Source organism: Pogoniulus pusillus, chromosome 34 (genome assembly GCF_015220805.1).
Source record: "Pogoniulus pusillus isolate bPogPus1 chromosome 34, bPogPus1.pri, whole genome shotgun sequence".
NCBI classification, from domain to species: Eukaryota; Metazoa; Chordata; class Aves; order Piciformes; family Lybiidae; genus Pogoniulus; species Pogoniulus pusillus.
The window spans coordinates 1,860,833-1,873,454 of NC_087297.1; the positions used below are offsets into that span (position 1 = coordinate 1,860,833).

A 12,622-nucleotide genomic window follows, 5' to 3' on the forward strand; every position below is an offset into this window, starting at 1 on the left:
TCTCTGCCTCTCCAGAACTGGGGAGGCCCAAACTGGACACAGTATTGCAGCTGTGCTCTCACTGGGACACAGCAGAGGGGGAGAAGAACCTCCCTAGCCCTGCTGGCCACACTCCTCCTGACACCCCCCAGGATGCCCTTGGCTCTCCTGGCCACAGGGCACATTGCTGCCCATGCAGCACTTGCTGCCCACCAGCACTCCAAGGGCTTTCTCCAGGGAGCTGCTCTCCAGCAGGGCAGCCCCAACCTGCAGTGGTGCCTGCTGCTGTTCCTGCCCAGGTGCAGGACCCTGCACTTGTCCTTACTGAACTTCATGTGGTTAGCCTCTGTCCAGCTCTCAGCCTGTCCATCCAAACTGGCCTGGAACACCTCAGGGCAGCCACAACCTTCCTGGGCAGCCTGTGCCAGTGTCTCACCACCCTCACTGCAAACACTTTCCTGCTCCTGCCTCATTTAAATCCACTTCTTCCAGTTTGAAGCCATCAGCCCTCACCCTGGCACTCCCAGCCCTTGTCACAAGTCCCTCCCCAGCTCTCCTGCAGCCCCTTCAGCTCCTGGCAGGCTGCTCTAAGATCTCTTCCCCAGGCTGAGCAGCCCAAACTCTCCCAGCCTGCCCCCATGGGAAGTGTTTGAGCCTTGTCTTGGTTTAAAGAGGTAGGCAGATTATTATCCCCCCCCCTCTCCCAGAAGGGGAAACATGAAATGTTCTGACAGCACTGGAGAGAAACACAGAACTGTATTCACAGTTAGAGAGAGAGCAGAGAGCACATCAGCCCAGGGTGCAGGCACCCACACCTCCTCCTGCACACCCAAAGCCTCCCCCCATGACTCACCACTCTTACCTGGTGCTCTTTGCTCTCCCCCCATGTCCTCTGTGTTAGGCTCAGAGAAGGCAAACATTGAGCCAGGCCACTCAGGGCCACAGAGAGAGTCCCCAGATGCTCCCCCATGCCAGGCAAGGAGCAGAGAGAAGGGAGAAGAGCAGGGCAGCTGTACAGCCAGCTTACAGCCAGCTAGCAGGGTGATGGCACAGAACAACAGCTGCACTCCCCATCCACCCCTGCACCCATCTGGTCCTCCTGGAAGGCTTCTCAGTGACTCTTAAACCACAACAAGCCTCCTCTGGATGCTCTCTGTGGCCTCCTCTGGATGGCCTCTGTGGCCTCCTCTGGACCCTCTCTGTGGCCTCCTCTGGATGGCCTCTCTGTGGCCTCTTCTGTCCCCTCTCCAGCAGCTCCAGGTCCTTCTTGTGCTGGGGGCCCCAGAACTGGAGGCAGTGCTGCAGCTGAGGTCTGAGCAGAGCAGAGCAGAGGGGCAGCATCCCCTCCCTCCTCCTGCTGCCCACCCTGCAGCCCAGTACACTTTGACCCTTCACAAGCCCAGCTGTGGTGTACCAAAGGCTCCTTACCTGCAGGCATAGTTGAGGTACTGCTGGTCCAGATCACTGGGAGAAGAGAGAAAGAGAAAAGGGTCTCCTTTTAGTAGTGCAGCTCCTCTGTTGTGAGAGATCAGCACAGCACTGGGACAGTGGCACAGAGCACCTTGCACTGTGTGCTCCTGAGGCAACAGCAACATCACAGTTCTATAGATTCTAACCATAAGCCATGAACAGGATAATGCTGCCAGGATGTTAATGAGCAGATTCATTTCCACCTCATTTGCACAGCATTTCTGTCCTGGCTGACAGAGGGAGCCTGTCTGAAAGGGAAGAATCACAGAGTCACAGGATCAAGCAGGCTGGAAGAGAGCTCCAAGCTCAGCCAGCCCAACCTAGCACCCAGCCCTGGCCAACCAACCAGACCATGGCACTAAGTGCCCCAGCCAGGCTTGGCTGCAACACCTCCTGCCACAGCCACTCCACCACCTCCCTGGGCAGCCCATTCCAATGCCAATCACTCTCTCTGACAACAACTTCCTCCTCACATCCAGCCTCAACCTGCCCTGACACAGCTTCAGGCTCTGTCCCCTTCTTCTGGCCCTGCCTGCCTGGCAGCAGAGCCCAACCCCACCTGGCTACAGCCTCCCTGCAGGCAGCTGCAGGCAGCAATGAGCTCTGCCCTGAGCCTCCTCTGCTGCAGGCTGCACACCCCCAGCTCCCTCAGCCTCTCCTCACAGGGCTGTGCTCCAGGCCCCTCCCCAGCCTTGCTGCCCTGCTCCAAACACCTTCCAGCACCTCAACATCTCTCTTGAATTGAGGAGCCCAGAACTGGACACAGTACTCCAGGGGTGGCCTGAGCAGTGCTGAGCACAGGGGCACAGGAACCTCCCTTGTCCTGCTGCCCACACTGCTCCTGAGCCAGCCCAGGATGCCATTGGCTCTGCTGCCCACCTGGGCACTGCTGCCTCCTCTGCAGCTCCTCTCTCCCAGCACCCCCAGGGCCCTCTCTGCCTGGCTGCTCTCAGCCACTCTGGCCCCAGCCTGCAGTGCTGCTTGGGGTTGTTGTGGCCAAAGTGCAGAACTCTGCCCTTGGCTTTGTTCAGTCTCATCCCCTTGGCCTCTGCCCACCCATCCAGCCTGGCCAGGTCCCTCTGCAGGGCTCTGCTGCCCTCCAACAGCTCCACAGCTGCTCCTGGCTTGGTGTCATCTGCAAACTTACTGATGCTGGACTCAATTCCATGGTCTGGGTGGAAGGGACCCCCAAGCTCACCCAGTCCTACCCCCTGCACTCAGCAGGGACATCCTCCACTGGATCAGCTTTCCCATAGCCTCATCTTGTCCAGCCTCACCTTGAATATCCCCAGGGCTGGGGCCTCAACCACCTCCCTGGGCAATCTGTGCAGTGTTCCAGCAGCCTCCTGCTGCAGACCTTGTTCCTCACATCCAATCTCAATCTGCTCTGCTCTCATTTTAAACCATTGCCCTCAGCTTGTCCCTGCAGGCCTTTGGGAACAGTCACAGAATCACAAAATGGTTTAGGTTGGAAGGGACCTCAAGGATCAGCCAGTTCCAACCCCCTGCCATAGGCAGGGACACCTCCCACTAGAACAGGTCACTCAAGGCCTCATCCAACCTGGTCCTGAACACCTCCAGGGAGGCTGTGGAGCACAGAAGCACCCAATGTGATCAAAGATTGGTGCTTCTGTGCTTCACAACCTCCCTGGGCAACCTGTGCCAGTGTCTCACCACCCTCACTGCAAACAACTTCTTCCTCACATCCACTTTCGATCTCCTTTCTGCCACTTCAAACCCATTCCTCCTCCTCCTGTCATCACCAGACCTTGTCAGTAGTCCCCAGCCCTCCTGCAGACCCTGCAAGGCCACTCCAAGGTCTCCTCCAAGCCTTCTCTTCTCCTGGCTGCACAGCCCCAACTCTCTCAGCCTGTGCTCAGAGCAGAGCTGCTGCAGCCCTCTCAGCATCTTGGTGGCCTCCTCTGCACTGGCTCCAACACTTCCCTGTCCTGCTTGTGCTGGGGGCTCCAGAACTGCATACAGTCCCTTTGCAGCCTTCTTGTAGCCCACTTCAGGCACACAAAGGTCACCATTAAATCTCCCCAGAGCCTTCACTTCTCCAGGCTGAAGCCACCCCAAGGAAACCCCAGAGCAAGTGGGACTGACTCAGATTTAAAGCCTTGGGAGGGAGCTGGCAAATGGTTGCACCATCAGTGAGCTGCCCCATGTGCTGCACACCCAGGTGTGGTGGGCACACACAGCCTGCAGCAGCAGCTCCATCTCCAGCCACGTGGGCAGCTGCAGACTACAGGCTGGGAATGAGTGATGCCAGCTGCTTCCCAGGCACCTGCTGTCTGCCTGAGTGGTAGAAATCCACAAGGGATGAATTAGTGCAAGGTTTGAAGGTGTTTAAGGCACTCAGCCACTCCAGTCCTGTGGCAAGTTACTAACACAGAGTCCCAGAGTGTAGCTGGGAAGGGACCCCCAGGAGCCCCTGCCCAACCCTTCCAGCTCCCAGTAGAGCTGAGCTGGGCCAGCTCCCTGCCAGGCTGAGCCTTCACACTGCCCCATGCAGGGCACTCCACTGCTCCCCTTGGGAGATGGTTCCAGGCTCTGACTGTTCCCAGGGGCAAACCTTTCCTCCTGCACTCCCATGGGGATGTCCCCAGCAGTAACTTGTCCCCATCACCCCTTGGCTGTGCCATGGCACTGCTCATACAGAGGAGTCTCCACGCCCCTGGCAGCCTCCCTCCATGTGCTGGTGCATGGTGCTAGGGTCTGCCCTGAGCCTTCTCCTCTCCAGGCTGCACCAGCCCAGCTCTGCCTTGGGAAGAGAAGGCTCAGGGCAGACCTCAGCACCAAGGACCACCTCTGAGACTGTGGCAAAGTGACATCCTGACAGGCTCAGCCCATGCAGCTTCCAAGGCTCACACAAACCAACACTTCCTACTGACCTCTGTGCCAGTAAGGCCAGCACTGAGTCCTGCCCCTTTGCTAAGACAGTCTGAAACTAAGCCCATGCTGGAGCAGGCAGAGTGAGCAGGCACAACCACATCCTACTGTGCTGCACAGTGAGGCTGCTCTTGCAAGAGCTGCTCATGACTACCCGAGGGTGGCCCAGCTCCTGCTGCTACCAGCCCCCACCACTGCCCCGGTGCCCCTACCCCTCTCTGAAAGCAGTCTTTAGAAGCACATGAAGATACCTTACCTTAAGGAGCTGGGCTTCCAGAGCCTGTGACACACTTTGTAAGCCCCTGCAATGGAAATGAGAAGTGAGGCTGGCACAGCATGGCACCACCCTGCCAAACAGCTCCTTCGGCCACGCTGCCAGCAGAGGACGAACCTCTCTGTGCTGCAGCTTAGAGAGTGGCACACAGGGTGCCTGAAATGCCAGCACATGGAACCCAGCCCCTGCTGGTCAACGTGCTGCCATGCAGAGCACTGCCACAGTCTGCTCCTTGCAGGCCTGCTGAAGAGCAGACAACTCACAGAGCCCCAGAGTGCAGCTGGGAAGGGACCCCCAGGACCCTCTGCCCAACCTCTCCAGCTCACAGCAGAGCTGAGCTGGGCCAGCTCCCTGCCAGGCTGAGCCTTCACACTGCCCCATGCAGGGCACTCCACTGCTTCCCCTGGGAGATGATTCCAGGCTCTGACTGTTCCCAGGGGCAAACCTTTCCTCCTGCAGTCTCATGGGGATGTCCCCAGCAGCAACTTGTCCCCATCACCCCTTGGCTTTGCCATGGCACTCCTTGTGCAGAGGAGTCTCCATGCCCCTGGCAGCCTCCCTCCATGTGCTGATGCATGGTGCTAGGGTCTGCCCTGAGCCTTCTCCTCTCCAGGCTGCACCAGCCCAGCTCTGCCTTGGGAAGAGAAGGCTCAGGGCAGACCTCAGCACCAAGGACCACCTCTGAGACTGTGGCAAAGTGACATCCTGACAGGCTCAGCCTATGTAGCTTCCAAGGCTCACACAAACCAACACTTCCTACTGACCTCTGTGCCAGTCAGGCCAGCACTGAGTCCTGCCCCTCTGCTGGCCAAACCCAGCTCTCAGCCTCCCCTCACAGGGCAGGGCTCCAGCCCTCTGAGCATGCTGCTGGCCCCTCTCTGAAGGGCCTTCTCCTAGCTCACAGCACTACAAAGGATTGTGTCAGTGCCAGCATACCCAGCAAGGTGTTGCAGAAAGGGTTCTTCAGCCCACACCATTTTGGGGGTAACTTTTACTATGTGCTCATCTCCAGAGAGCCCTCCAGCTGCAGGCTCTGAGCCAGCTCTCCTGCTTAGCACTGGCTCAGCTCTAGGGTCTCTGGGTGCTTTCCAACCCTGGGCTCCTGGTTAGCTCCCACTTCTGTTCTGGGAAAAGCTTTAAGCACTGAAGGAGGGAACAATACAGCATCAGGCTCAGGCTTCCCTGACCCTTCCTTCAGGCCTTGCTGGGGGTTTGATTTGCAAAGAAAAGCAGAAGAGGAGGAGCAGATCCAGTAGAACACTGTGCAATAGCTGTGCTCAGGTCTGCTCTGGGGCAGAGGCTGCAGGGCAGGGCACACATCCTTTCTCCAATGCTCTGTCCTCACCAACTGGCAGAAAAGGACCTGGGGGTGCTGCTGGGAGCAGCTAAACATGAGCCAGGATGTGCCCAGCTGGCCAAGAAGGGCACCAGCAGCCTGGCCTGGATCAGCAATGGTGTGGCCAGCAGGAGCAGGGCAGGGCAGGGATTGTGCCCCTGGACTCAGCACTGGTGAGGCCACAGCTTGAGTGCTGGGTCCTGAGCTTGTGCCAGGGGAGGGTTAGGTTGGAGAGGAGGAAAAATGTCTTTGGTGCCAGAGTGGTCAGGGACTGGCAGAGGCTGCCCAGGGAGGTGGTGGAGTGCCCATGGCTGGAGGTGTTGCAGAGAGCTGTGGCCATGGCACCTGGGGCCAGGGTTTGGTGGCCATGGTGGGGTTGGGTTGCTGGTTGGACTGGGTGAGCCTGGAGAGCTTTTCCAACCAAAACAATTCCATGATCCTAAGTTTCTTCATCTGCTTGGCCTCTCTTGCAGCATGTTTACTCTGTTAGCCAACAGGAGATCCAATTAGTCTAGGCTGGATGTCAGGAGGAAGTTGTTGGCAGAGAGAGTGATTGGCATTGGAATGGGCTGCCCAGGGAGGTGGTGGAGTCACCATCCCTGGGGGTGTTCAAGAGAAGCCTGGATGAGGCACTTAGTGCCATGGTCTGGTTGACTGGATAGGGCTGGGTGCTAGGTTGGGCTGGATGAGCTTGGAGCTCTCTTCCACCCTGCTTGATTCTATGATTCTATTACACAGAGCCCCAACCACCTCCTCTCAAACCCAAGGGAGCTGGGAGGAAGCATTTGGAGCCCATCCATGATTCTGGTGCTTTAGCAGACAAAAGAGGTCTCCTGAAGACTCTCTCAGCAGCTTTCCACCCCTGTGGCCTAGCTCTAGAGCTCTTGACTGGGAGAAAGCAGCAACATCACTCATTAGAGGAACCAAGGATGTGCAGCTGAAAGCCCTTAGCTTGCTGGGGGCTCTAAGTGAGCAGATGTTTACCACACTGCATTTCCTCAAGGGAAGAGGGAAAAAAGGGCAATGTTAGTTCTTATTTGTTTGTTAGCAACATTTTCCAAAGGGCTGTCCAGACACAAACCTCCAGAAGCAGCTAACCTCTGCCCTGGAAATGAGCAGTCACCAAGAAGGAATCCTCTCTGATTTGCAGAGCAGACTGAACATACGAAGCAGTCACTCACCCAGGCTGCAGGGCAGCTCAGAACTAAACACAAAGCCCCCAGGAGCCAGCTCCAAGAGGGCACAAACCTCCCAGCTCAACACTGCTGCCCCTGTGCTCTTCAGCTCTGCTGGCTCTGAGTGTTTCTAGGATTTTAGGCAGCCTGGGCTGCATCCAAAGAGATGGAGAGAGGGGACTCTGCCCCTCTGCTCTGCTGAGACCTCTCCTGGAGTAGTGTCCAGCTGTACAGTGCCCCAGCGCAAGGCAGACCTGGAGCTGCTGGAGCAAGTCCAGAGGAGGCCACAAAGATGATCAGAGGGCTGGAGCACATCTCCTGTGGGGGCAGGCTGAAAGAATTTGGGCTGCTCAGCCTGGAGAAGAAAAGGCTCTGGGGTGACTTTATCACTACCTTTCATTATCTGCAGGAGACCTGCAGGCAGGCTGGGGAGGGACTGTGCAAAGAGCCTGTGAGGACAGGACAAGAGGCAGTGGTTTGGAAGTGGAGCAGGGCAGAGTTAGGTTGGACATCAGGAGGAAGCTCTGCACAGAGAGGGTGGGGAGAGACTGACACAGGCTGCCCTGGGCTGTGGCTGAGGCCCCATCCCTGGAGACATTTAGGATCAGACTTATATGTCCCTGGGTAGGTTGACCCAGTTGCTGAGTGCAAGGGGGTTAGACAAGATGACCTTTGAGGATCCTTTCCAACCCAGTGCAATCTGTGACTGTAAATTAGGATTGATCCAAATTGATCTTGAGCCTGAGAAAGAGAGAAGGGAACCTGACAGGTCACAGAATCACAGGATCACAGAATCAAGCAGGCTGGAAGAGAGCTCCAAGCTCACCCAGCCCAACCTAGCACCCAGCCCTGCCCAGCCAACCAGACCATGGCACTCAGTGCCCCAGCCAGGCTTGGCTCCAACACCTCCAGCCACAGCCACTCCACCACCTCCCTGGGCAGCCCATTCCAATGCCAATCACTCTCTCTGACAACAACTTCCTAACAACATCCAGCCTCAACCTGCCCTGGCACAGCTTCAGGCTGTGTCCCCTTCTTCTGGCCCTGCCTGCCTGGCAGCAGAGCCCAACCCCACCTGGCTACAGCCTCCCTGCAGGCAGCTGCAGACAGCAATGAGCTCTGCCCTGAGCCTCCTCTGCTGCAGGCTGCACACCCCCAGCTCCCTCAGCCTCTCCTCACAGGGCTCTGCTCCAGGCCCCTCCCCAGCCTTGCTGCCCTTCTCTCAACACCTTCCAGCACCTCAACATCTCTCTTGAACTGAGGAGCCCAGAACTGGACACAGCACTCAAGGTGTGGCCTGAGCAGTGCTGAGCACAGGGGCAGAAGAACCTCCCTTGTCCTGCTGGCCACAGTGTTCTGCTTTTTTCTGTTCCCAACACAAAATCTGCACAGGGATGGACTTTACCTTCACTGAGCTTCAGCCTCTCTTACATCAAGAAACTCAAGTATCAGTAACTTCACCATAAGGCTGCTTTGCTTTCCCAGACACACTGACTGTGCCCAACTCTTTCTTCAGCAGGAGGTGACTTACCAACACAGAGCAGGTGGATCAGGGCCCACAGATAACCATTTGGATCAAACTGCAACAAAGAACATCAGGATAAATAAATGAGACTCCTGGAAGCAGCCTCACTGCTGCTGCTCCCTGCAGAGAGCCTCCCATGGCAGGACAGGCAGTGGGAGCTGTGCCACAGACAACCACGGAATCAGTCAGGGCTGGAAGAGACCACAAGGAGCAGCCAGTTCCAAGCCCCCTGCCATGCCCAGGGACACCCTACCCTAGAGCAGGCTGCACACAGCCTCAGCCAGCCTGGCCTCAAACACCTCCAGCCATGGGGCCTCAACCCCCTCCCTGGGCAACCCATTCCAGCCTCTCACCACTCTCCTGCTCAACAACTTCCTCCTCACCTCCAGCCTCACTCTCCCCACCTCCACCTCTGCTCCATTCCCCCCACTCCTGCCACTCCCTCACAGCCTCAAAAGTCCCTCCCCAGCTTTTTTGGAGCCCACTACAGACGCTGGAAGGCCACAATGAGGTCCCCTGGGAGCCTCCTCTGCTCCAGCCTGCACAGCCCCAACTCTTTCCGGCTGTGCTCACAGCAGAGCTGCTGCAGCCTCTCAGCACCCTCCTGGCCCTGCTATGGACACTCTCCAGCATCTCCACAGCCCTCTTGTCCCAGGGGCTCCAGAGCTGGATGCAGGACTCCAGGTGGGGTCTCAGCAGAGCAGAGCAGAGGGGCAGAATCCCCTCCCTGGCCCTGCTGGCCACACTGCTGCTGCTGCAGCCCAGGTCTGGTTGCTCTCTGGGCTGCAAGTGCACACTGCTGGCTCCTGCTGAGCTTCTCCTCCAGCAGCACCCCCAAGTCCCTCTCCTCAGGGCTGCTCTCCAGGCAGTTCCTGCTCAGCCTGGATTGGTGCTTAGGATTGCCCTGACCCAGCTGCAGGACCTTGCACTTGGTCTTGCTGAACCCCAAGAGGTTGGCTGGAAGGCAAGGACTAAGCTCTCCCTGTCCTGCTTAGAGACCTGGCCTGTGCCAGTCCCCCTGGCTTTCAGCTGTGTGGGTGAGGAAAGCTCCATTTCAGAGGGTCACAGAATCATGGAAGGTTTGGGTTGGAAAACATCTTAAAGATTATCCAGTTCCAACCCCCTGCCATGGGCAGGGACACCTCCCTCCAGCACAGGCTGCTCCAGGCCTCATCCAACCTGGCTTTCAACACCTCCAGGGAGGGGACAGCCACAACCTCCCTGGGCAACCTCTGCCAGTGTCTCACCACCCCTATGGGGATGGATTTTTTCCTAATGCCTCACCTAAATCCAGCTTCTTCCAGTTTGAAGCCATCAGCCCTCATCCTGGCACTCCCAGCCCTTGTCACAAGTCCCTCCCCAGCTCTCCTGCAGCCCCTTCAGGCACTGGCAGGCTGCTCTGAGGTCTCCCTGCAGCCTTCTCTTCTCCAGGCTCCACAGCCCCAACTCTCCCAGCCTGTCCCCACGGGGGAGCTTCTCCAGCCCTCTGAGCACCACCAATGCCTTGCCCTGTAAGAAGCTAAGCTGTGGTTTCCTCAGCCACCAGCCTCACCCAAGAGTTCTGTGCCTGCACTGCTGGGAGGCTTTCCCAGGCTGCCAAGGCAGCATCAAAAGCAGCAAGGCTCCGAGGCTGCAGCAGCTTTGCAGGAGCCCTGCCCTCACTTACAGCTAACAGCTGCAGCCCTCAGCTGCTAACAAGCTGCCAAACAGCCAGGGCTGAGCAGAGCTGCTTGGCCAAGAGCTCACCTGTGTGTCACACGCAGGCAGGCAGGCTGCTGCTGCCAGCAGGAACAGCACGCTGCAGGCAAGAGAAAACAAACAACCTGTCACCTGCTTTGTCCCCCGGGCACAGCAGAGGCAGTGCCACTCAACTGCCCCCTGGCACTCCACTTGTTTTGGGTCTATTGCCGATTTAACATCTCCTTTCTGCCACCAGAGCCATGGTTTATGTCCTGCATCCCTCCCAGTTCGGGCACAGCTAAGCTGCACCACAGGAGAAGCAGCACAGAACACCCAGCAGTGAGCAAAGGAAGGGCTTTGGTAGGCAATGGTGCTCCTCACTTGGCACCTGACCCTGAAGGGGTTTGGTAGGGAATGTTGCTCCTCACTTGGCACCTGACCCTGAAGGGGTTCATAGGGAATGTTGCTCCTCACTTGGCACCTGACCCTGAAGGGGTTCATAGGGAATGTTGCTCCTCACTTGGCACCTGACCCTGAAGGGGTTTGGTAGGCAATGTTGCTCCTCACTTGGCACCTGACCCTGAAGGGGTTCATAGGGAATGTTGCTCCTCACTTGGCACCTGACTCTGAAGGGGTTCATAGGGAATGTTGCTCCTCACTTGGCACCTGACTCTGAAGGGCTTTGGTAGGGAATGTTGCTCCTCACTTGGCACCTGACTCTGAAGGGGTTCATAGGGAATGTTGCTCCTCACTTGGCACCTGACTCTGAAGGGCTTTGGTAGGGAATGTTGCTCCTCACTTGGCACCTGACCCTGAAGGGGTTCATAGGCAATGTTGCTCCTCACTTGGCACCTGACTCTGAAGGGGTTCATAGGGAATGTTGCTCCTCACTTGGCACCTGACTCTGAAGGGCTTTGGTAGGGAATGTTGCTCCTCACTTGGCACCTGACCCTGAAGGGGTTCATAGGCAATGTTGCTCCTCACTTGGCACCTGACTCTGAAGGGGTTCATAGGCAATGTTGCTCCTCACTTGGCACCTGACCCTGAAGGGGTTCATAGGGAATGTTGCTCCTCACTTGGCACCTGACTCTGAAGGGCTTTGGTAGGGAATGTTGCTCCTCACTTGGCACCTGACCCTGAAGGGGTTCATAGGCAATGTTGCTCCTCACTTGGCATCTGACTCTGAAGGGGTTCATAGGGAATGTTGCTCCTCACTTGGCACCTGACCCTGAAGGGGTTCATAGGGAATGTTGCTCCTCACTTGGCACCTGACTCTGAAGGGGTTCATAGGCAATGTTGCTCCTCACTTGGCACCTGACCCTGAAGGGGTTCATAGGGAATGTTGCTCCTCACTTGGCACCTGACTCTGAAGGGCTTTGGTAGGGAATGTTGCTCCTCACTTGGCACCTGACCCTGAAGGGGTTCATAGGCAATGTTGCTCCTCACTTGGCATCTGACTCTGAAGGGGTTCATAGGGAATGTTGCTCCTCACTTGGCACCTGACCCTGAAGGGGTTCATAGGGAATGTTGCTCCTCACTTGGCACCTGACTCTGAAGGGGTTCATAGGCAATGTTGCTCCTCACTTGGCACCTGACTCTGAAGGGGTTCATAGGCAATGTTGCTCCTCACTTGGCATCTGACTCTGAAGGGGTTCATAGGCAATGTTGCTCCTCACTTGGCATCTGACTCTGAAGGGGTTCATAGGCAATGTTGCTCCTCACTTGGCACCTGACCCTGAAGGGGTTCATAGGCAATGTTGCTCCTCACTTGGCACCTGACCCTGAAGGGGTTCATAGGCAATGTTGCTCCTCACTTGGCACCTGACTCTGAAGGGGTTCATAGGGAATGTTGCTCCTCACTTGGCACCTGACCCTGAAGGGGTTCATAGGCAATGTTGCTCCTCACTTGGCACCTGACCCTGAAGGGCTTTGGTAGGCAATGTTGCTCCTCACTTGGCACCTGACCCTGAGGGGCTTTGGTAGGCAATGTTGCTCCTCACTTGGCATCTGACTCTGAAGGGCTTTGGTAGGCAATGCTGCTCCTCACTTGGCACCTGACCCTGAGGGGCTTTGGTAGGCAATGTTGCTCCTCACTTGGCACCTGACCCTTGTGCTTCAGAAAGCCAAACCCTTTGGGTTCATTTCAGGCTGTCCTAAGGTGAATTGCCTGTTCCAGCCCTGCCAGCAGAGCTGACTGCAGTGTGAGCTCTGGTGTGACTCCAGAGCACTGAGTGGGGCTGCACTAGACACAGCTTTAGGGCAGCACAAACCCTTAAGTCCAGTGGCCTGGG

General features: G+C 57.1%; 1 protein-coding gene across 7 annotated transcripts in view; it reads right to left on the minus strand.

Annotated features, from left to right (window-relative positions):
* Positions 1 to 12,622, minus strand: part of TMEM241 (transmembrane protein 241) — a 77,077-nt gene that overhangs the window by 35,354 nt on the left and 29,101 nt on the right. For 5 of the 7 annotated variants that reach the window (XM_064170467.1, XM_064170466.1, XM_064170465.1 and 2 more), the window contains 4 exons: positions 10,398 to 10,449; positions 8,658 to 8,706; positions 4,598 to 4,643; positions 1,408 to 1,443 (listed from right to left, as the gene is read on the minus strand). In XM_064170467.1, coding sequence (XP_064026537.1) covers positions 1,408 to 1,443; positions 4,598 to 4,643; positions 8,658 to 8,706; positions 10,398 to 10,449 — 183 coding nt within the window. The remainder of the gene's footprint in view (positions 1 to 1,407; positions 1,444 to 4,597; positions 4,644 to 8,657; positions 8,707 to 10,397; positions 10,450 to 12,622) is intronic. The other 2 variants (XM_064170469.1, XM_064170468.1) reach the window with 2 other exon arrangements.